The sequence below is a fragment of the Etheostoma spectabile genome, chromosome 8, assembly GCF_008692095.1.
Source record: "Etheostoma spectabile isolate EspeVRDwgs_2016 chromosome 8, UIUC_Espe_1.0, whole genome shotgun sequence".
Classification (NCBI taxonomy): Eukaryota; Metazoa; Chordata; class Actinopteri; order Perciformes; family Percidae; genus Etheostoma; species Etheostoma spectabile.
The window spans coordinates 16,406,941-16,429,873 of NC_045740.1; the positions used below are offsets into that span (position 1 = coordinate 16,406,941).

Sequence of the window (22,933 nt, forward strand, 5' to 3'; positions counted from 1 at the left end):
CCCCCCCGATTGACTTTCATTCCGTGATGATAAGATCGCACAGCACAGAAGCTTGATTAGAAATTATAAAAATTATAAAAAACAACAAACAAAACTAAAAATAACAATTGAATGAATATGTGTACTTTATTCATATCTCATATATGTTTCTTTACATTTATACAAAAATACAGAAAACAGTAGAGTTTTTACCCAGAATACCAACCGGGCAATAATTATATTTGCTTTTTTGGCACCCAGTCTTATTTCCTGCCTAGAGCCATTTCAATCACCCACTGAAGTGAGTGAGATGGACTGGATCCCTTTAGCCCGAAAGCACTGTTCAGGATGCAACTTTGTTCACTCTAAGACCACACAAAAACCCCACATAGGAACAATATTTAAGGGCCGCCATTCTCTCGATTAATGCATGAAATTGCTTGGTTTCTGGCTTCCATGCATTCGACGTACAGACTTTGTGGCTCTCGAATAGACAGGAAAATGGGAGACCATGTTATTTATTTTCCGTTCACAGCTTAGACCTGTTGCAGCTCATGATATTCATAGACTATGTATAAAAAGCAACTTTTGACAGAGTATACCTTGTTTGTTAGTTTGGTTGTGGCTAGACTAGCCTGTGTCTCTGTCAGAATACTGGGGACTACAGGTAATAGTCTTTATGTTGAGGAGAGAAACCTAAAGCTGATTAAAGTAAGTGTCTCAGGTCTAGACTGCCATAGATAATATGCTCAAATATTGTTCAAAAATGCATTTTTGAATAAAAACAATTGGCTAAAGACTATTAAATAAGAGAACTTAATTTCCCCACACCACTAATTTCAGATATCCCTGGTAAAAGTCAATAGTACTGTTGATGATGTGGACTATATGAACACCCATGTGGTATTTTATTTTTGATAACACAGAATTTGTTCTAAACTGCCATAGAGAATATGGTACATATTATATATGTCGCTAATAACGTATTGTTCAAAAATGCATTTTGAATAAATTAAATTATCTTGCAGTTAAACATAAACAATACTGTACCACACCAACGAATTCCACCTATTGATGCTGAAAGGTCTGAACTATATGAACACCAATGTGGCATACTTTTTTTTCAAACACATATTTTGCACAATGTACTCCTCCTATAAGAAAATTCCCAGCATATAGAACAAATACACATGAAACAAGCATAGTTACCAGTTGAACTGTTTCCTAATGGTTACAAAGGCTAAAATGTAATGAATGGAGAGAAATGGCCCAGCCACTGTGGGCTTTTCTGCCGATAAGAGTTTTTACATACTGAAGCACTGATTTCCGAATCAACTGGGCATGGGTCAAGCCATCTAAAATGTCATGAGATCATTAAAAAAAGAAGGAAGGAGAGAGAGAGAGAGAGAGAGAGAGAGAGAGAGAGATATTGGGGATCATATCTGTTGGGTTATGAAAGTGTGAGTTTCCCCATTGTGGGATTAACATAGGATTTTATTTTTAATCTGCCTTATCTTTGCACTTTCTGCTACCACACAGAAACATAAGACAGGCTTTTGACATTTACACACAGTCAATCACACTAATAAAACAAGGCACAAAACCAAGATTGGACATGGTATAACATAAGACCACAAACATGAAGAAATACTCGAACAGACATAGTCACACTGTCATACATCATCTCAACACCTAGCATCCATCATAAACCTACTTTACTTTGCGTTAGGCAAGGCTTTGTGGGAGTCAACTCGTTAAAATATTTTAAACTTGTTGCCTTTTTCCTGACAGCTGGGATATGATTTGTCATCTCTGAGACAGGGCTAGCCCCTCCAGCTCCTAACTTATCAGATCTGAGAGTGCATAAAAGAAAGGAGGCATGGGGAACATTGATTATATCAAAGTGAGCCTCGGGGCTTCTGCAATTGCTATAGCTACTTGGATCGAACAATCTTATGCAAACTGTTTGGATTTGACTACCAGGAAAAGATTTCCCTTTACATGGATCTTTGTAAACTGGAGAGAAACAACTCTAAAACTCACCACGCTTCTGTTAAAAAAAAAGGACTTTTTGACAGTTTAACGTGTGAAGGAGATGACAGTGCTTTTCCTTTGACAGTGTATTACGGCGCAACTTTAAGGCAAAATTGATATTTAGGTCTGCAAGGCATACCTTTGTTGCGAGCTTTGGGGATTGTGAGAATAACTCAGGTGCATGCCTGTAAATTACATAAACCGTGGTATCACTCTTAAGCATTTTATTAGCATTTGAATCTTGATTAATGCACCAACTAACTTTGCCAGATTGTCTATAATGTTTTTTTATTATTATTATTATTATTATTATTATTATTATTATTATTATACAAGCACAACACTGATACCAAAGGCAAAGTCAGCAATATAAATATATTTCGTCGTTGAGTGAACAATAAAGAATTGATAACTTGATTAAAAATGTTATATTATATAGCATTTGTATATTCAATCTTATTTAATCCGTTCTCTTTTTTTTACAAACATGGAAATATAGTTTCTTTTCCTTTTGTAGAGGAATGGACGTCAACAAATCTCTGTAACAGTTTTTGCTATGCGAGCATAAAAGGTGACATGAGTAAAAAAGTAAAAATAAAGGCATTGCAAAGCTAACATTTACTATGGGAGGCCCATCATTGTCTTCCATGCGTCTAACTACTTTTTGAATTCACCTTGTTTTAGAAAATCCCTGGATCCACAGAAGTCATCCCTGATACTTGTTAGCAGAATGTCATTGCCGGTTTCAATGCTCTAAACGTCAGTCAAAGCACCAGATTTTGTATATATGCGTTTTGTTCTCCATGTAATTCATTCGTACAACCTATATCAGCCGAGTCATATATACCGACGACAACAACAACAACAACAACAACAACAACGACAACGGCGGCAACAACAACATATGAGGAAATGTAACCTGTTCTGTGTTTGTCGGGATTACGACGTGTTTGAATATAGATTGTTCTTTAAATGTGACCCTTTAGTAGAAGTACTCTTAAATGAAACATGTCAGTTGTATCAACAGCAGCATCTCAGTGCTGCCACCAATAAATAAATACATCATACAACCATGGGTACATGCCTTAACCAAACCATGGGACTATGCCTTGGAACTACAATGCTTAACATTATATTCTTTAGGAAAGTTTTTGACTATGAAGAAACTGTAGAGCGGTTGAAGATGCGGTTAGCATGAGGGTCACCAGAGGTAGTAATTTGTGCCTCAGTTCATCCAAGAGATAACCAGTGTCAGTAACTCTTCGCTTCACTGTCTGATGATGAACTGGTGGGCCCAAAAACACAGGCGGATGGAGCAACCTGCAGAAGGGGGATGTTTTTACTCCAAGAGTTCAGAATGCATCACGGGGGTTGATGGATGATTAGCAGGAGCCAGAGAATCCAGTGGGTGGGGGTGTGGCAAGGGCAGGTTTATCGCTGCAAAAAATCTCACTGTCTTTTTCAAAAGTATGGGGTCTGCGCAGCAACGCAAGCTCATCCATCAGTGGGAGGCGTCGTTCATCGGGAAGCCTCTCGGCCGGGGCAATTGTGAATTTGCCCTCTCGTTAATCGTAGTCAGGAAGCGCCTTTTACCTTTCAGCTTAATGTTTGTTTTTCATCACCTTTGGACACCAGTAGGAGGAAAGAGAAGAACCCTGGGAGAGAAACGGGTGGGGAGAGGTTTCAGAGCTCAGTGTCAGGTAAGGATTCAAACAAGATGTTCTTCATTTACAAAACGTTAAAAAACAGATGTCCGTGATTTACATAAATGAAAACAAAGCTCACCAATTACGCTGAAGAACATGGAAGGGTGGAAGCGTTACACTATTTCAATGACGTTCAACTTGTTTCTGTAATGGGACAGGAAGAAAATATTAGACAGTAAACTTTGCTTCAACATGGCTGATTTACCAGCGAAGACTGGTTAATATGTGGACCGTTTAATATCTCGGGGTGAGTCAAGCCAATCGCTTTTCTATGCTCTATTATTCATTATGTGGTTTTGACGCAACGCAGGTAAGGAATAAACTGCCAGAACACTTACGATCTGCCCCAAACCTGTTATTTTAAATCAAGACTTAAAAACTTTTGTTTGAGAGGTCTTTTCCTGAGGTCATTTAGAGATAATCATTCCTACACCTCCATGCTTTGTCAAGTCTTTGACTGTTTGTTTTTGCTTTGTTTTTATGATTGTTGAATTTTATGTTGTTTTGTTGTATTTTATTCTTATGTAAAGCACTTTAAACTGCCTTTGTGTATAAAACGGTGCTATTTTAATAAATTGCCTTGCCTTGCTGTTTTGCTTGTTAATTCATGAAAAACAAAAGTTATGTTTAGCTTGGCAAATATTCCATTCATTTGTTTTCCTAAATGAATGTAATGAAAACTTCAGTTCTATTCCAGCGGTTATGGAGAAGTCTACAAAAATCATAGCCAAAAAAAACAAAATGAGGGTAGAATGGACGTTGAAATGCTGTGGTTAATTGACTAGTTATTAACAACAAAATGGGGCTCAGCACTATGCACTGACCATAGAAATGAATGAGTTAGCCCGCTACAACGGTCACAGTTCTTTGCAATGGTACAGTGCCTTGCGAAAGTATTCGGCCCCCTTGAACTTTTCAACCTTTTGACACATTTCAGGCTTCAAACATAAAGATATAAAAAATTTATTTTTTGTGAAGAATCACAAACAAGTGGGACACAATTGTGAAGTGCAACGAAATCTATTGGATATTTTAAACTTTTTTAGCAAATAAAAAACTGAAATGGGTGCGTGCAAAATGATTGGGCCCCCTTGCGTTAATACTTTGTAGAGCCACCTTTTGCTGCGATTACAGCTGCAAGTCGCTTGGGGTATGTCTCATCAGTTTTGCACATCGAGAGACTGAAATTCTTGCCCATTCTTCCTTGCAAAACTGCGAGACTCAGTGGTTGGATGGAGAGCGTTTGTGAACAGCAGTTTCAGTTTCTTTCCACAGATTCTCGATTGGATTCAGGTCTGGACTTTGACTTGGCCATTCTAACACCTGGATACGTTATTTGTGAACCATTCCTTGTAGTTTTGCGTATGTTTGGGATCATTGTCTTTTTGGAAGATAAATCTCTGTCCCAGTTCAGGTCTTTTGCAGACTCCAACGGTTTCACTCAGAAGGTCCTGTATTGGCTGCATCCATCTCCCCTCAATTTGAACCTCTTCCCCTGTCCCTGCTGAAGAAAAGCAGACCCAAACCATGATGCTGCCCCCACCATGTTTGACAGGGGATGGTGTGTTGAGGGTGATAGCTGTGTTGCTTTTACCCAAACATATCGTTTTGCATGGCCAAAAAATTCGATTTTGGTTCATCTGACCAGAGCACCTTCTTCCACATGTTTGGTGTGTCTCCCAGGTGGCTTGTGGCAAACTTTAGAGAGACTTTTTATGGATATCTTTGAGAATGGCTTTCTTCTTGCACTCTTCCATGAGGCCAATTTGTGCTGTGTACGACTGATTGTTTCCTATGCAGACTCTCCCACCTCAGCTGTAGTTCTCTGCAGTTCATCCAGAGTGATCATGGGCCTCTTGGCTTCATCTCTGATCATCTTCTCCTTGTCTGAGCTAAAAGTTTACAGGGACGGCCAGGTTCTTGGTAATTGCAGTGGTCTGATACTCCTTCCATTTCAAAATGTCGCTTGCACAGTGCTCCTGGGATGTTTAAAGCTTGGGAAATCTTTTTGTATCCAAATCCGGCTTTAAACTTCTCCACAACAGTATTACGGACCTGCCTGGTGTGTTCCTTGTCTTCATGATGCTCTCTGCGCTTTCAACAACCCTGAGACTATCACAGAGCAGGTGCATTTATACAGAGACTTGATCACACACACAGGTGGATTCTATATATCACCATCAGTCATTTAGGACAACATTGGATCATTCAGAGATCCTCACTGAACTTCTGGAGTGAGTTTGCTGCACTGAAAGTAAAGGGGCCCAATCATTTTGCACGCACCACTTTTCAGTTTTTTATTTGCTAAAAAAGTTTAAAATATCCAATAGATTTCGTTCCACTTCACAATTGTGTCCCACTTGTTGGTGATTCTTCACAAAAAATAAAATTTTTATATCTTTATGTTTGAAGCCTGAAATGTGTCAAAAGGTTGAAAAGTTCAAGGGGGCCGAATACTTTCGCAAGGCACTGTACATGTAAAATGGCCGCCACTCTGCCCATCCTGCTATTGTCATTTAAATAGAAATGACTGTCCTACTCTCAATTTATTATTTCTCTCATTTTTAACAGTCAAAGCCATATTGATGCCTTGATACATTATGACTATTGTGTTTTCTATATTCTGACCATGTACTTCTTCTTCTAAAGCATCTATTTCTTAAAACCCTTGAGAGAAATTACTGAAATATGTGAAAAACAATCACACATAAAAATCCAAACTTTAATTTAGGGGACGACTTAGTAAAAGCAGAGCCTCTGCCACTGTCTGCAGCCATTTGGTACGAAGCAACTCATTCATTTGGCAGGCACTGAGTTATTTAGAGGAGAATAGTTTCCTGTTCACATTTTGCATTGATGGTAAATGAAAAAAACAATAACCCACTTTTCTGATATTTCAGCATCTAGTGGAGCTGCAGTCGCTTCTGTTCCTGTGAAGCGTCCGCCTTCATCCGGATTCTGCTGAAGATCCACTTCATCCCTCCGTGATCGGACCTGTTTCGGAATAGGAAATCTTTTTTTAACCCAATGGTTCTCAGTCTGGAACTTAATTCCAGCTGTAATCAACACAACTCAGAGCTACAACGTCTGCACAACATCTGCAGAAAGCTGAAAGGTCTTTGCCCGGTTGTCATAAAAATTCATGGAACAAAGCGGTATCACACAACCATAAAATAGGGTACTAATAAACAGTCATAGTGCCTCCGGAAATGTTTAAGAGTCAAAGGTCAGCTCACCTTCCACACGAGCAGGAATACGAGCGCTAGGAGTGGAATGAAAAGTAAAGAGAGAAGGCTTCGCTCCACCACCTCAGTCAGGGCGCTCGTTTCACCTGGGACAAAAAAAAGACAGACGATTATCCTCTCTTACTCTTAATGTTCTTAGTAACGCAATTGAAATTAGCAAGAACAATCGCAATCATTTTTCATTATTTGTTACGTCTGTTACTCCTTGATGATAATTGATTTGACCCAAAAATGTTAGGGTCGTGATTCAGGGATCGTTTTACTCTCATTCTAGCGTTCCTTTCATTGTTCATCTAACTTTTAATGTCTTATTTTAATAATTATAACATTTTTGTTTAGTGTAACATGTGAATTGTCTATTAGCGGACATTGGACATTAAAGACACTGGACATTAAAGACCATCACACTTGTATAAATCTCATGTTGGACCATGCTTGGCTTCCAAAATAAAAATGCACCTTAAGCAGAGAAAAACTTCAGCAAAACAATGTGAAGACAATATTCTTGTGTGAAACTCTGCATGTATATGGTTCAAACATCAAAAGAGGAAAAAAAACCCTGGTATTTTCCATTTCCAGAGAAGAAGTGCTAGGCTGAGCCACTGTTTGAGCTAAGACGAAACTCCCTTCAGTGTTACTGTTGTGTTATAACAAGCAATAAAACTGTGTAAGCTGATTCTGATACACAAAGTTGTAGCCACTTCAAATATGGATGTGGCTGCAAAGAAATGTGGATGCATCTCACAAACACACACACACACACACAAACACCACACACACACACACACACACACACACACACACACACACACACACACACACACACACACACACACACACACACACACACACACACACACACACACACACACACACACACACACACACACACACACACAAAGAAGATCTATACAACCATTACAGTTTTAAGGAGGGCAACTAAGATAAGTGTAACCAATCAGTATTTGTGAAATACAGTCATTATGAAGTTATGGCCAGAAAAGTGTTTTTTTGCAGACCACAATCACAGTGAAGTTGAACCTGAACATAACTTCAACTTCAACTTCAACTTTATTTGTCATTTTATATGTACAGAGTGCATACAGAACGAAATTGCGTTGCATACAGCTTATAAATATTGCAATGATATTCCAGGTGAGATGGAATACATTTCCGGATTATTATACAAAAGGTTATACATAAAATGTCATCATGTCTTAATTTCATACTTTTAGACGTTTCTGTGAAATGATAGGCAGTAATATTTCGGCCATATGTAATGTAATTTATACTAATGTACATACCTGTAGTAATATACACTCATATATTACGCACATCTGGTTAGACACTTACTACATTTCAGTGCTCTGTACTTGTGACATATGCAATGACAATAAAGTGGAATTTAATCTAATTTAATCTTTAATTCCCTCCAGGCGTCCCTGAGATGTCGCTTATCAAATAGACCACTTATGACCTCAATTAGTTAATTCATTGTGAATTATACTTTTTTTTATCAATAGTGTAGACAGGCAGGAAAGGGGGGAGAGAGATGGGATGAGCTGGGCCGCTGCCAAAGACTTCTACATGGGGCGCATACTCGGGTGAGCTAAATCCTACACACATGTACATTACAAGCTAACTCTTAGAAATACCCTACAGGTATTCTTGAGATACGGTATGTAACACGCTTTGAAATGAGGGTCTCAACAAGGCAGGTAGAGTAAACCCCCACAAGATAAAACACAAGACATAAAATGGGATGAGGAATTTGCCCCGCAGATTGTCATCAATCCATGAATTATTTAATTAATCGATCAAGTGACAGCAGCTCCGGGGAAAGTACACATTCAGACAAACATGTAGCAATACTTATCCCCCGAAGGACAATTCTGTTCTACAGTCCACCGAGACAAATTTAAACGTATAGTGCCAGATATCAATGACAGATGAGCACCCAGATAAATGGCATACAGGAAAGAAAATATTTGAAAAATGGGTGGACTTGCTGTCAAAAAAAAGAAATAAGTGGGAAAAACACTTTGACACATCAGCTGGGCTGGTTTTAGCAAACCCGATCCCAGACCTGGCACTTGATTTCACAGAACTACTGAGAATTGCAAACTTACCTGTAGTGCAGCCTGCACACGTTGTGCCTTTATTGGTGGGCAGTGGTGAATCTGGGAGAAAAAAGAAAAAGACAAAAAAGAGAAGAGATGAGTTGGTGAGTTTGGGGTTACAGGAGTAGACAAGCAAAAAATAAGATGGATGGTTAGTGCCGTATGTATAAAATATTTCATTGTCAGGTGCTAAAAAGTCAACTCAATGCCGTTTTTTTTTGTGCCTCCCCCCCCCCTCCCTCTCCTTCTACACACATAAAAGATCTGATCCAACCATTCTGGCGCTTCGAAAGATTGGAAGATTGCTCTGTAATCAACACGTACACAATCAGGTTTCGGCCCTTTTCTTCCTTTTCAAATGCACTACCTGGGGACACCTCCCCCCAGTCCTGTGACTCAGCCGTGTCTCAATGGGCCGTCTAAGCGCTGAGACTGTTTGGAGTTTTTATCTCGCAAAGTTCCTGTGAAGAAATAATGGTTGGTGGATTAAAAGCTTCTCGAAACGGCCACAGGAGATCTGTCCCCAAAAAAAAAAAGAAAAAAAAAAAAAAAGGAGCCTGTTCACAAGTCCAAAGAGGTTGGCGGTGGTTTTATAAGCAAAACTTGTAAATGGAATGTTGCCGGGACGAATCTGTCGACGGGCTCAGAAGATGTCTGTGGGAAGTAGGGTGCGGGTTCCCGAACCGAGCCCGACGGGTTTAACAGATATTAGAAATAATTATGTTTGGGTTCGGGTCGGGCTCAGTCACATCAGCGCAATAAGGCATATGTTCGAAAATGTGCTGTGGCTCCTTTAAGAGAGTTCAGTGTGGTGTGTGTGTGTGTTGTGTGTGTGTGTGTGTGTGTGTGTGTGTGTGTGTGTGTGTTGTTGTTGGGTGTGTGTGTGGGTGTGTGTTGTGTGTGTTGTGTTTGTTGTGTGTGTGTGTGTGTGTGTGTGTGTGTAAAGTAGGCATAGGAGCGATAGAAAGCCAAGTTCCTTCATGTGCTCACCAGGAACGTGATTTTAACCCCAACGTTATTAAAATAACAATCCCCTGGTCCCATTCCCCTGGATTTCTGACCACATTCAGAAACTAAGCATTCAGGAAAGATTAACACATTGAACATTTTAAATTAAAACAGCTCATTAATGTGTGCTTGTTGCCCCGTGTGCGCTGATGCGCTCATCTGTTGACATTTCCAAAGGCCTTCCTAAAGTTGCTTAACCCTCATGTTGTCCTCTATCAATGTTCTAACCCAAATGTAATTCCCCAAAATAACATGAATGATTCCACACAACACTCTTTGGCAAGTACAAATCTCTACTTTCATTAATTTTGGGGGATCTTATTTCATAGCATTTGAAAAAAAAGTGGTTTTGAAATAGTTAAGTAAAAGTTGACATATTCCAGTCTGTGAGTATCCATCAACATACTTTCCTTTAATTTTCTTCTAAATAATTCCTAATTTCTGCTTTTCTAACTCAAACATTAGGTATAATTTCCTATAAATGAGGTTTATTGACCATAAATTCCAAAAATAACTTAAGTTAATAAGTTAGTGTTTTATAATGTTGAAAGCGATAAAAAAGGGACGAACGTTGAAAAAAAAGGGACAAAAAACTAAGAAAAAGTTAAAAAATGAAAGGTGAAAAGCATCCATAAAAGTGTTCATTTTCAATTTTGACGGGAAGACAACACAAGGGTTAATGAAAGCAGGCTTTCCACACAAACAACCAGACTAATTTGTGTAATTATTATGAGAAAAAAAAGAGATTTTAACTGTGTTGGGCTCGGGTCGAGCTCAGACAGAAATATCTTGATGCCAGTCGGCCCCGCGTTTGGTACTGTTTTCAACAATAAAACGCTTTAAAGCGGTAAAAGAGTTGGTTAACCCAAATCATAAAAAACACATTTTCTCACTTATCACTGGTGGTATGGGATTGTTGGGATTCATGTGTTTGAGGTTTTGGAGCTATCCACATCTGTCGTGTGTCTCACCAGGAACATTGCTCCGGCTAATCCGGATAATCCACAGACATTGATGTAAACACATTTCATTACAGTTCAACTACTTTGGTTTTCTGAAGAAACATGTTGACAGTGTAGACACAACTGGAAGTACGTGACTGTGGGATTTTATGACCCTTTGAAAGCTTGACTCAAAGCTTTTGCAGCTCAACATCAAATCTTTAGCTTCTGCTGGTATCAATGTGACAAAATGTTGAGCAAATTAAGACAGATAAGGACCTCACAGATCACACGTAGAATGGCTTGTTGTCAGCCTATCAGGTGATTTTTATCTTTCTCCCGACAGATTCACGGGCCAGCTTCCTTCCCAAACCATCTGAACTGTGAATCTGAAACTTACAGACATTTTCATTGAAACCCACTGTCTAATTTGAGTCATATAATCAATTTACCTGACCTGATTTGATGAGTATGTCAACCAATAGTGGTCAAATGTACAAAGGACCCAACATCTTTGAATGGCAACTGACAGGTCTTATATTAAAGTTGAAAAACCTGTACTGCTCTATGCAAAGTAAAGCCCTCAGTGAAAATATTTAGACAGTAGGAATACATCAATCAATCCGCCCACTTTCTTACTTTGAACCCTAAAGTTAATAATGGCAGCAATAAACGGGCTTTCCCGGGCAGCAGTCACCAACAACTCTGCACCAAAATCCATCAATCCATAAACATAGCATCAAGCCACAGTAGGGCTGCAGCTAACGCTATTTTCATTATGTATTATTTTCAACAATGAAGATTTCCAAAAAGATCTTGTCATTAAAAAATGCAACAGGATTGGTTTATGCCTAAACAAGTGTTAAAATGCATCAAATGGCCAAATGGTAGAAAGAGATGATAGTGGTTGTTCTAATAGTAGAATGAAATTGATCATTCTTGTCATGGATTTCATAACCCGATGCATACCAAGAAAAGCTGTTGTTAGTTCATTGATGTCACACCTCAAAATGTAAGTTTTTGTCATTGTCATGTAAGTGCCAGCGACATCCTAAGTTGCAAAAGTACTAACGTTAGCAAGCAGAATACATATCATAAACCCTCACCTGTTGAATATTCTGTTGTTACTGTGTCTTGTGTTGTAGGACAGGGAGGAGGATCACAGTCATCTGATTCTTCTTTATTCTGTGCAGCTATAAGGAAGTCTTTGACAAAGTCAAAGTACCGCACTGTCTGCCACCTGTCTTTTCTGTAGTGGCACTCAAAATCATACATGATCGGCTCCTGCAAAGACAACCGGAAACACAGTTCAAAGAGATTTCTGTTTTGATGTCTTTAAGCAGTTCAGTTCAAGGGTCTAGTTGAGAGGATTACCTTGCCTTTCGAGCTAAAATCCCCCCAAAAAAGCAATGGCATTTCTTTTATTGAGAAAATAATGGAAGTAATGGGCAGCTAGTTATAGTAGATACATGAACCTCGTCTTGCAAATGAAACAGGCTGATAAAGGTTTGGATGTCAGTGTTAGTCAGCCATGCTTTGTCTCATATCAACAGAGTCTGTAGGGGATCTTTTATACACGGTGTGTTAGTGAAAGTTGGGCTCCACACATGGCTACATGTATAACATGTGTCCCCTAAGCTATAACATTAGCATACATCAGAATGTTTTAAGTACAAATATGGACTGCCATCTTTTTTGTAGTTTGAACATAATTTAAATGACCTCTTGCTACTTTAAATGACAACCATTTATGGATTTCAGCTTCACATATTTAAATCATTACAAAACTGTAATTTCAAAGATGTCAAACCTATTCTAAGCAGCATCTATGGACATGTTATTTCTGTTTTTCAGATGTTAATGGCCACATTTAGTGGGTCTACGGTGCGACCACACTAAAAACTTACCACAGACCCCATGTTGAGCCGCAGTTCTTCGAGCATTTGGTTGAATATGCTAATATCTCTTCTGTTGGATGAAATATTTCCAAACTTATGTGCTAAATCTTTCAAACTCTCCTCCAAGTAGAAGACGTTTAATTTTACCCAACACATCCCTCCCTAGAAGAAAAAGAAGGCATACAATAAGCAATGAAAAGTACTGTATGGTCATTTAATACAGAGTGTGCTAATCAGATTTACCGAAACACCAACAACTAAGCTCTGCATGTCCACCAAAGTCTAATAATCCTCCCCAGCAGGATGTTACTTTACAGTTGCTTTTGGGAGATGATACAATGTTTACACTGTACGATAGTTCCAAGGTCAGCCAAAGTTTAGCGTGAAGGTGTATAGCTAAAAAAGCTTCCAAATCTTTACACATGTAAAGCTTGTCAGAGTAATGGTCAGGACATCTGCTCATTTGCAGGTTTTTACTTAAAATGTAAAAAGGTGGTGAAGTGTAAATAGGCTGAATTTTACATAAATCTAGAACTTTGATTTTGGTAATTATCTTCCCAATTTATTATTCCCCAAGAGGTACAGTGGGCGGATAACACATCATCTTACCTCTTCTTTTGGAATGTAGTGTACAGGAATTTTGTAATCTTTAGGAATATTTTGTCTCTGTGAAAAGAAAAGAAAAAGTACAAAAACATTTCAATTTGAAAGTAGCAATACAGCACTGGTTAATGAAGTTGACTGTGTAGCACATTGATAAAAGAATTCTTTGCCAATACAGGACAAACACTTTCATTTGGTGAGATAAACGCAAAGCAAATTTTCCTCCCACTCTTGGTGTATCATGTTTTTTTGTCCTGTCTTTAAGATGATTTTGTCTTTTTTTTTTTGGCTTCCTCACTTTTATAACCTTTGCTCATAAAGCAGGTGGCACCATGCTAGTGGAAAAACTATGAGTTATAACATTATACCCTTCAAGATACAGAATTGTTTCAGTAGTGGCCGCCATGATTCTGACCTGATTTTACGATATGATAGTTACTCATTATAAAGTCAAAGTCCAGCATGAATGTGATATCCATAATTAGAGTGGCGCTAAAGTTTGAAGTGTTTGAATGACAGTATTGTTCTTACCAGAATAGAAAGTCTAGAGATGTCATCCGTCACTGGGTTGACGTCAAATTTACTTGAATGTACCCCAAACGTGATGAACAGCAGTAAATGGACACAGACCAGTATCCAAATCTGCAGATCAAAAGAGACAAACACAAGACGTTTTGACAATTAGTCACATATTCTACATATAATACGTTGTAACAAAAACAACATATGATACACTGGATTATCTGCACACAGCATTGAGTATTTTTTACATGCACACTAATATTATATATTTTCTAAATATGACAATGTTCCAAATTTCGTACGGGTCATGTAGACAGGATATTCCATTTGAATACTCCAAAAAAGAAGCCTTTTTACAAATTAAGGAATTTTTGGATTAAAGGTCCCATAGCATAAAAATTTCATGAGTTTTTTTTAACATGCGTTCCCCCAGCCTGCCTATGGTCCCCAAGGGGCTAGAAACGGCGATGGGGGTAAACTGAGCCCTGGGTATCCTGCCTTTGAGAAAATGAAAGCTCAGATGGACCAATCTGGAATCAATCAAGGTTACCTCCCCTTTCTCTGCCTTGCCCGCCGAGAGACTTTGGCCCCCCCATGAGAGAGAAAGATATCGTGGCTTTCAAACGAGCAAAGTGGCAGTTGGTCAGGGCCACACACCCCATCCGCCACCATGCCCCCCCTCTTTCCTCAAAAGCTACAGACTCAGAAATGGCCCATGCTAAGGAAAGCTCATTGTGGGACTGGCTCTAGTGGCTGGAATTCTGCACCAAGGCTGAATATTGGGAACGAGACTTCAGAAACAGCATTAGGGGACCACAAAGGTCTATATAAAAGAGACTTCAGAAACAGTATCAGGGACCACTAAGGTCTATATAAATGAGACTTCAGATACAGTATTAGGGGACCACTAAGGTCTATATAAAAGAGACTTCCGATACAGTATTAGGGACCACTAAGGTCTATATAAAAGAGACATCAGATACAGTATTAGGGGACCACTAAGGCCTATATAAAAGAGACTTCAGATACAGTATTAGGGGACCAATAAGGTCTATATAAAAGCATCCAAAAGAGCACTATGGCATGGGACCTTAAAGACATGTGGGGTATGTCGGTGTTATTCGGGTTTTAGAAGCATGTTTTGGACATGTACAGTATACAAAGCATTCGGAATATGTGTCTCAATCAGGGTGAAAGGTGCTGTAGATATAAAGTTGCCTTGCATTACAACCTCAGCCTGTCAGTCAGTTATCAGGGCATAGAAACCACTGTTGTGCCTGCTTGTCCCAAAGGAAGCGAAAAGTCAACAACCCTGTGACCGTTGTTTTGACAAAAATGTAACCACATTTGTCGACATTGCTGTAACTCGCTGTGACTTCAACCAGGGCCTTAAGTTGACTTTTTTGACCACCTGTCACAGTCACTTTTTACCAGCCAGTTTTTTTGCCTAATGAAGACTGAAATCAAGAATGAAAAACAAGAATTGCTGTGTTTCTATGCGAACTATATCCTGTCCTATTCATGGTAGCCTACTTGTGGACATTGCACCATCATCACATGGTATAATAGGAGGGTCCGCCTTGATAATCCAGCATGAAGGCATCATTTCCTATCCTGAACTGGGACATACATTCTTTCCGTTTGATAAAGTACTTATTGGACTTTAAGTTATCAATGCACCTACATTAATGTAGCTGTCCTCAATTTAGGTCATCCAGTACATCTCATCTGCAGTTTTTCCAGCGTCCAGCAGCCCCCGATAGGCTTGAAACAACAGCAACTTTCAGCGACTTTATAGTGAAAAAACGTAATTTGCACGCACCTCTGCATGTGTGTGCGTGTGTGTCAGAGCTCCGCTCTCTGTCAATATGCAAAGGCCTTTTTATCTGAACAGAGGTGCCGCTAATAAGGAAAGGCTAACGACTTTGCTATTTCTACCGACTAGAAGAAGAAGAAAAAGATAAACAATGACAGAACTGGCAGCAGCATTGCCATTGATGCTTCGATTTGATTCGATGACCTACTCCGTTGGATCAAGCCTTTCATTCGCCATAAAGTAATTCATCTTAACCCGGTAAGTTAACAAGAGAGACTTGCTCTCTTGTTTGACTTTTATTATGCTGCACTGTAACTTTTATTCTTGTGTTTTATGTGTCCTAATGTTTCTATTTTGTTTTTAACTGTCTATTCATGTGTTTTATTAGTTTTTAATGCTTATGATTTTTAACTGTTTGTACTTGTGTTTTATCTGTTTAACTGATTTCGTGTAAAGCACTTTGAATTGCCCTGTTGCTGAAATGTGCTATACAAATAAAGCTGCCTTGCCTTGCCTTGCCTTGCCTTGCAGTCACTCTGAGAGTCCTGGCATCCGGTTACCCTCGAGCTCGCTCAGGCTCCCGGTTTTCCTTTTGTTGTACACCGCTGAAAAAAATAAAATGGTGCACAACCTCTGGCATTCACGGCTAGTAAACCGCATAGTATATCGCGGCCTTAGGCGGCCGCCTTAAAAACAAAGTACTGCGGGAAACCCTGCATGCTGTGATTTACAGGGATTTTACAGCAACTTGTGTAGCTGGCAATACAAAATGTTAAGTTCCATGTTCACTGGCTAATGTTTCCGATGACGACACATCACAGTATTTACCAGGGACACAGTGTCATATTACACCAGTATTGCAAATGAAGGTGAGTGAGTTATCAATATTATCTTTGTTTTGGACCAACCCTCCTGTGTGTAGTCTGATTGTGCATATGTGGGTGATGCTATCAGAGCCTGGTCCAAACATTACTTGCTCAATTACACTGCAAAACCATTACTGATTTTACCCAAGACGGCCACGGAAATGCTTACATGCTTGTGGTCTCTTTAAGTGCATAATGCTCCAGGGTGAACAGTTGGTGGTTGAGCATTAAAGTGCCCACATTTAATAAAAAGAAGAAAAATCACTTTTTCTGGGATTTGGGGTGTTATATTTTGTCTCTGGTGCTTCCACACGTTTACAAACTTACTCCCAACAAAGATAGTATAGAGGTGAGATTTCTCACTCTCTAGCTAAAACAGAGACCTATACACACAGGGGGAGAAAATGATCTGCAGCAATGTGCAGTACAACAAAAATATGGTGTTTTTTGAAAATTAAACCATGTAAACCTATTCTGGTACAACCTCAAAATACAATTATGAACCTGAAGATGAGCATAATGAGCATAGATAGAGTGTTTTGACTTAGTTCTAATTTTTGTCAAGTTTGTTTGGGTAAAGTAGCCCTAAATGTATGAATGAATGTGAACTTGAAATAATAAAATGCATATCAAAAACATTAATGCAACAGCATTACTTTCAGTACATAAACCGAACAAAACAGAGATCAAATGAATGTATTGACTGTGCAAACTAATTTCCTTTGTCATACAAATGATCATTTTGCTCTGCAAAATGTGATTGTCTTCCACCAGGCAACATTTTCTCGATCTAAATAGAGACTCCTTTCCATGACAGACACTATTTGAGACTCACAAAATTTCATTCTGTTTTAATTGGTCGGACCAGCGTTTTTCAACCCACTAGCGGGCTGGTCTTCAGTTGCTGCAATGCAGCTGGCTCTCAGCCAACTCAGTCAACTGTTATGCTGTGACAAAGTTTAAATAACTGCCTGTAATAGTCGATGTCGTAACATGCAGGTAAGTAATCCAAAACCTACAAGTCTCATAATAAACATTCAGATGCAATCGTTTTAGACAGGCAGATTTCAGATTTTCAGATTTCAGATCTGGATGTAAAGATGTGCAGGGTTTAATAATCTCAAACATTTTGTTCCCTCGCCAGCAGGGACAGTAGATGAAGTTATTTGTCTACTACTAAAATTGGTGTCTCAGTAAAGGCGGTATAGACCATCGGTGTGTGAAAAAAGGCACTATACCCTTTTGGTCATATTGCTAGTTGCCAGATCTTAAAGTGGTCAACAACCAAATGGGTATTGATAGAAACAGTGGATTTCAGTTGGCATTGTTATACATGAATTAAAGTCTATGTAGTCATAAGGGACTATTAAAGTTTTAACTAACAGCCTGGTAGGTAGTATCATATAAGCTATGATAGTTCCTTAGGGTATTTCTGGTAAAAATCCTTTTTTGAAACGTAAAAAGATGTGCAATGTGGGTTTTGCAGTTACGGATGGAGTCTGTTATCCTGTGGAATTTTTGCCCCCTAGCATTAGCATTATGGGACAATGTTTTTACAAGTAAGTCCCTGAGGACAAAATTACACAAACTCGTTGGTGGTTGATTGACAGTTGTTGATGACAATGCAAACGTAGTAATGTGTGAACAAAAAAGAGCAAAGAGAATTGCTAGCAACAAACATAGATGTTAAAAACTTGACTGATTACAATGTAGTTTTAAAAATCTGCTTTGCAAATGTTGTATGGGAAAGAAAATACACTAAATACACTAAACACTAAATACACAAAATGCACAAAATGCATTTTGGTAAGGAGAACTGACTAAACCGCTAACCAACAATAAGATTTCTTCTTTTCCATTCTTTTTTATGTTGAGTTTGTTGCTCTCTGCTGGATGGTCGTCACAGTGGAGAGCTATGTGACACATGCTGCTTTATCGTTAGGGACTGGCAGGTTAAATCTGCCGTCCTATGCAAAGTATGCCAGGCAGACACAGATGACAATCTCCCAGATGAATGTAGTAAAGCTAGGATTGTACAGATGGGGATTTGTGTATTTGTCGTTAGCATACCTTACACTAAAAGTAAACAAGGATACTGCAACTTTAAATGAAATATTTTATTGCCTAATGGAGGTGCTTACCGTACATTAACACTTGGCATTCATTTGGCTGACCTCTTCCTTCTTCTCTTGCCAATCCGACCATATTATGCAATGGCAGGTCTTTTAAATAGAGATTAGGGCCACAGCCTAACCCAAAAACAACTCAGCAACCTTGAAAGCCAACCTCCCCTTTGATGAAAAGCTTTAGAGCGTTGCACAAATGGGAGGGATGAGAGGGATAAAAATATAATAGTGATTGAACCACGTCTAATCTTCAGGCACTTCAACCTGTACAAAAGGATGTTGTTCTGTGTTTGATTTATGCTCTTCTCATTCTCGATTACATTCATACTTTTGCCATCTACATGTTCCCTGCTAGTTTGGCCATTCAGATTGAATATTTTTAAATCTTCAAGGCAGAGTCCGCCACCCATGTTCCTCTTGTTAGTATATATTTGTCAAACAGAGCCACAACAGGAAGAGAATGGAACAATGATCCATCAACAGCAGGAAAGGCCAAAGGAAAGGCAGCATGTAAAGCACAGAAGGGATGTAATTCAATTCCACCAAGCTTCTACTGCTCACTAAAACTAATCTTCTTTCAATAGCAGACAGGGTCGATAAGGAAGTAATGCTTTAGGGCAGATAAGCAAAAGACATATGGGGGACATCTTCTAATTCATTAGTTATGCCTTAACCTCTGCATGTCATGAACAACATTTGTACAGGATACAGTGAATGAAATCAAAGATGCCCGAGACACAACTTCAGTACATAAGGTCAAGGATTTTGCAAGTAGTCATGTTTCAAGTTGTTCAGCAAAGCAAAACTTGACCCCCGAATTGTTAAACAAATCTTAAAAGATTCCACTACTTTCTCTATTTTTAAAGAATTAAAATCAGACAAAATCAACAACAGGATATTTGTCATCTCCGAAACACAGAGGAATTTTTAGTTGGAAGATGTTATTTAAGAACTTTCAGACAGGAGCAGTAACAAGTGATATCCCAACTCACTTTCCTGGGTTATATGGAACCCCTGCTAATACTTTCTACGTATATGTCTACCTTAAACCTGCAAATGTTTCACAATTATTTCACTGACTATAAGAAAAAACAAGTGTCCTTACTATAGAATATATAAAATATGGACATAGTCTCCGTGATGTCACCCACAGGTTTTGGAAGAGCCAAATTAAGCTTGAATTGAGTGAGCATGAATCGGTAGCCCCATTCCTGGCCATCTTGGCAGTGCCTGATGTCCATTAATCCACATTATGGATGGAGCTGAGACAGGCCGAATAAAGCCTAAAGCCTGCTTGCCTCCTGTTACGGAAGCCCACCTGTCACTGAAAGCGAAGTCTTGATAAATTGAAGTACATTACCAGGAGAAACCTGACCCTCCCTGTGTGTTGCTGTTGTCGAAATCCATTCATTAAAGGGGAAAAAACAACTTTCACGCTAGCTACACAACAGCGGAAAATGACACACAAACAGTTGTCATAAAGGGTGAACCTAGCTAAAGAGACGAAAAGTGTTTTTTGTACTAGGCTGTAAACATGTTTAATTCTACTGTAAAGTTGGGAATTTTAACATTGGAGGTCTATGGGGATTGAGACTATGGTATTCAACACCTCCCTCTTTGATTGGATCCTGAGCTTCCTGACAGGCAGAACCCCAAGCAGTACGGCTTGGCTTCTCCACATCCGCTCCACACCCTGACCCTCAACACCGGCGTACCCCAGGGCTGCGTCCTCAGCCCCCTCCTGAACTCCCTGTTCACGCACAACTGCTTGGCCACACACAGCTCCAACACTATTATCAATGTCGCTGACGACATAACCCTTTCAGGCCTGATGATCACCAACCGCAACGAGACAGCCTACACAGAGGAGGTCAGAGCCCTGACATTTTTATGCCAAGACAAAAAACTTTCATCTCAATGTAAGCAAAACAAAGAAGCTGATTGTGGACTACATGAAGCGACAGAGAAGACATGACCAATAAAGAACCTTGATTGACTACGTTTTTGAGCCAGCCTTAAGTGGCCACTAAATTAACTTCAGTTTGGGGCACTGGAGGTTCCTGCTTTTTTTTTAACCTTTTTTTGTGCAGTCTGAGCTGTGGGGCCTCACTGCGTCAACCGATCTGTGCTATATCAAATTCACTAACATACAGATTGTTAGAGGGATGGGAGCCTAATGGACAGAACTAATTCAGTTAGTTTCTTCCTGTGGTTGGACACTCGTAGACATATGTACCACTATCCCTGAATCTTTTCTGGGCTGCCCCTCTTAGTCAACAATCGCTCGTTTTGGTCTTAGTCGATCAAGATTTTTTTTTTTTAGTCCATCAGTCATTTCTTTATGTTTCTTTATGCTGAGTGACTTCTTTGCAAGAAATGTATCCACACATGTTTGGAAAATTAAAGTGGTGCTTTTGCATAATTTGTTGTGGAGAAACTCAGTTTTACAGATCTGATGATTAAATCAAGTAATAGACTAAAGTCGATTGTTAGTTGACTCAGAATTTCTCTCTATTGAGGTCAGCCCTAGAATTCTTTTTCTTATATAACAGGAAAAAAAATGTTTGGTTTAGTTTTCAGGGGAAGGTGCAGGTTTAGATAGTCAATTAGAATTTCTAGGCTAACAGGTTTCAATGAAAGGGAACTTCACTCAACACTTTCTCCGGCACTTCCCTGTTTTACCCCTGCAATGTCTGTTTGAAGAATAATTCAGTAGAAAGGCGGAGGCTACTGATAGCTTCATGTCAGTCAAACATCATGTGACAAATGAAAAAACAAATTGATCAATTAAATCAGTGTCAAAAATATAAATAAATCTAGTGCAGAAAGGCTGCCTTCTTGAAACACAGCCATAAAGCAATGGAGAAGTCCTGTCGCTCAGAAAGCCTAATATATGTTATGATCACTGCCACTCCCAAACTAGATTCACTTACAGTGTGTGCTTGCTATAACATCACACATGTTGGTCCCGCATCGTTGTTTTCTTTCAGTTTCAAGAAAAACCACCACCAGACCAATTATGCTTCTCTCAACATGTCTTGAGAATATGAAGAGGAAAACGTGTAAATGGATAACATCTTTTGCGCACATGTGTAAGTCATGCTGAGAGCAGAGCAGCTGTTGAGAGGCTAGCGGCGCTCAAAGTAGGTAATCCCTGCCATTAGCAGTTACTCTTTTAAAACATATTCTTTTAAAAACTTACGGTCATCCCTGTGGCTTTTTTTGTGAGAGCATGTAGGGCCAAGGAAGCACTGCAGTATACACAGCAGGATGTGATGCGTGAGTGATGACAGTGATATCGGCTGACATTCTCTAGGTCTTTATGAGACAGATTCACAGCCCATGAAACAAGCCAGCTGAAAGTTACTAATGTTAGATGAATCGCAAGTTCTGAAGGAAAGTTGGAAGTTCAGATTTCACTAGAGCTGTTGGTGCTGACAAGTTGTGAAATGGCTTTATGAAATGAAACAGGAACAGATTTTCATAAATGTTGGTGTGCAGATTTTGATCCAGGTCCAGATCCGACATTTCTGCCTTTCTCTACTTGCTGCATTGGTGCAAGTTTGTACATATACATATATATATATATATATATATATATATGTACACGTATAATTTTATATTTTACTATATTGTATATTCAAATATCAAAACCAGCCATGGATGTAACATTTTCTCGTTTTTTGACTGTGATTGAAAAAGCTACAGCTAAAAATCATCTAACGGCAGGATTCACAAATCTGGATTGCAAACATAATTAGTTATTCTAATCTATAAAAATGTATGGAAATCCATAAAACTATATAACCTGATCAGCGGATTTAACAATATGCATTTTCATTCATTATACTTCTGTGGAAATTGTCTAAAGATTTAAGAGAAGACCTACCACTAAGGATTTCACACAAAACCCTTCTGGCATCTCAGCACTACCTTGCAAACCTTTGGTTGTCACAGTATTGATTTGTCTAGATAGCTCCTGACTTTGTGTAACTTCCATGTAAAACACCATGTTCTAATGCTCCCAGAACATCATGCTGTCATTGATTGGTTAGAACTTTGCTGCTTT

The 22,933-nt window shown here is 39.0% G+C and overlaps 1 protein-coding gene across 2 annotated transcripts in view; it reads right to left on the minus strand.

The window, feature by feature from the left end:
* Positions 1–2,337: 2,337 nt before the first annotated feature.
* Positions 2,338–22,933, minus strand: part of kitlga (kit ligand a) — a 36,110-nt gene continuing 15,514 nt past the window's right edge. The window contains exons 2-11 of one of the 2 annotated variants that reach the window (XR_004332984.1): positions 14,066–14,176; positions 13,541–13,597; positions 12,941–13,093; positions 12,140–12,317; positions 9,094–9,144; positions 6,956–7,050; positions 6,604–6,713; positions 3,799–3,863; positions 3,085–3,668; positions 2,338–3,007 (exon numbers count right to left, since the gene is read on the minus strand). Coding sequence is in view for 1 of the 2 variants with exons in the window: in XM_032523015.1 (XP_032378906.1) it covers positions 3,833–3,863; positions 6,604–6,713; positions 6,956–7,050; positions 9,094–9,144; positions 12,140–12,317; positions 12,941–13,093; positions 13,541–13,597; positions 14,066–14,176 (786 nt within the window). In the remaining variant the exon portion in view is untranslated. Of the gene's footprint in view, positions 3,669–3,798; positions 3,864–6,603; positions 6,714–6,955; positions 7,051–9,093; positions 9,145–12,139; positions 12,318–12,940; positions 13,094–13,540; positions 13,598–14,065; positions 14,177–22,933 lie in introns of both variants that reach the window. The other variant, XM_032523015.1, reaches the window with a different exon arrangement.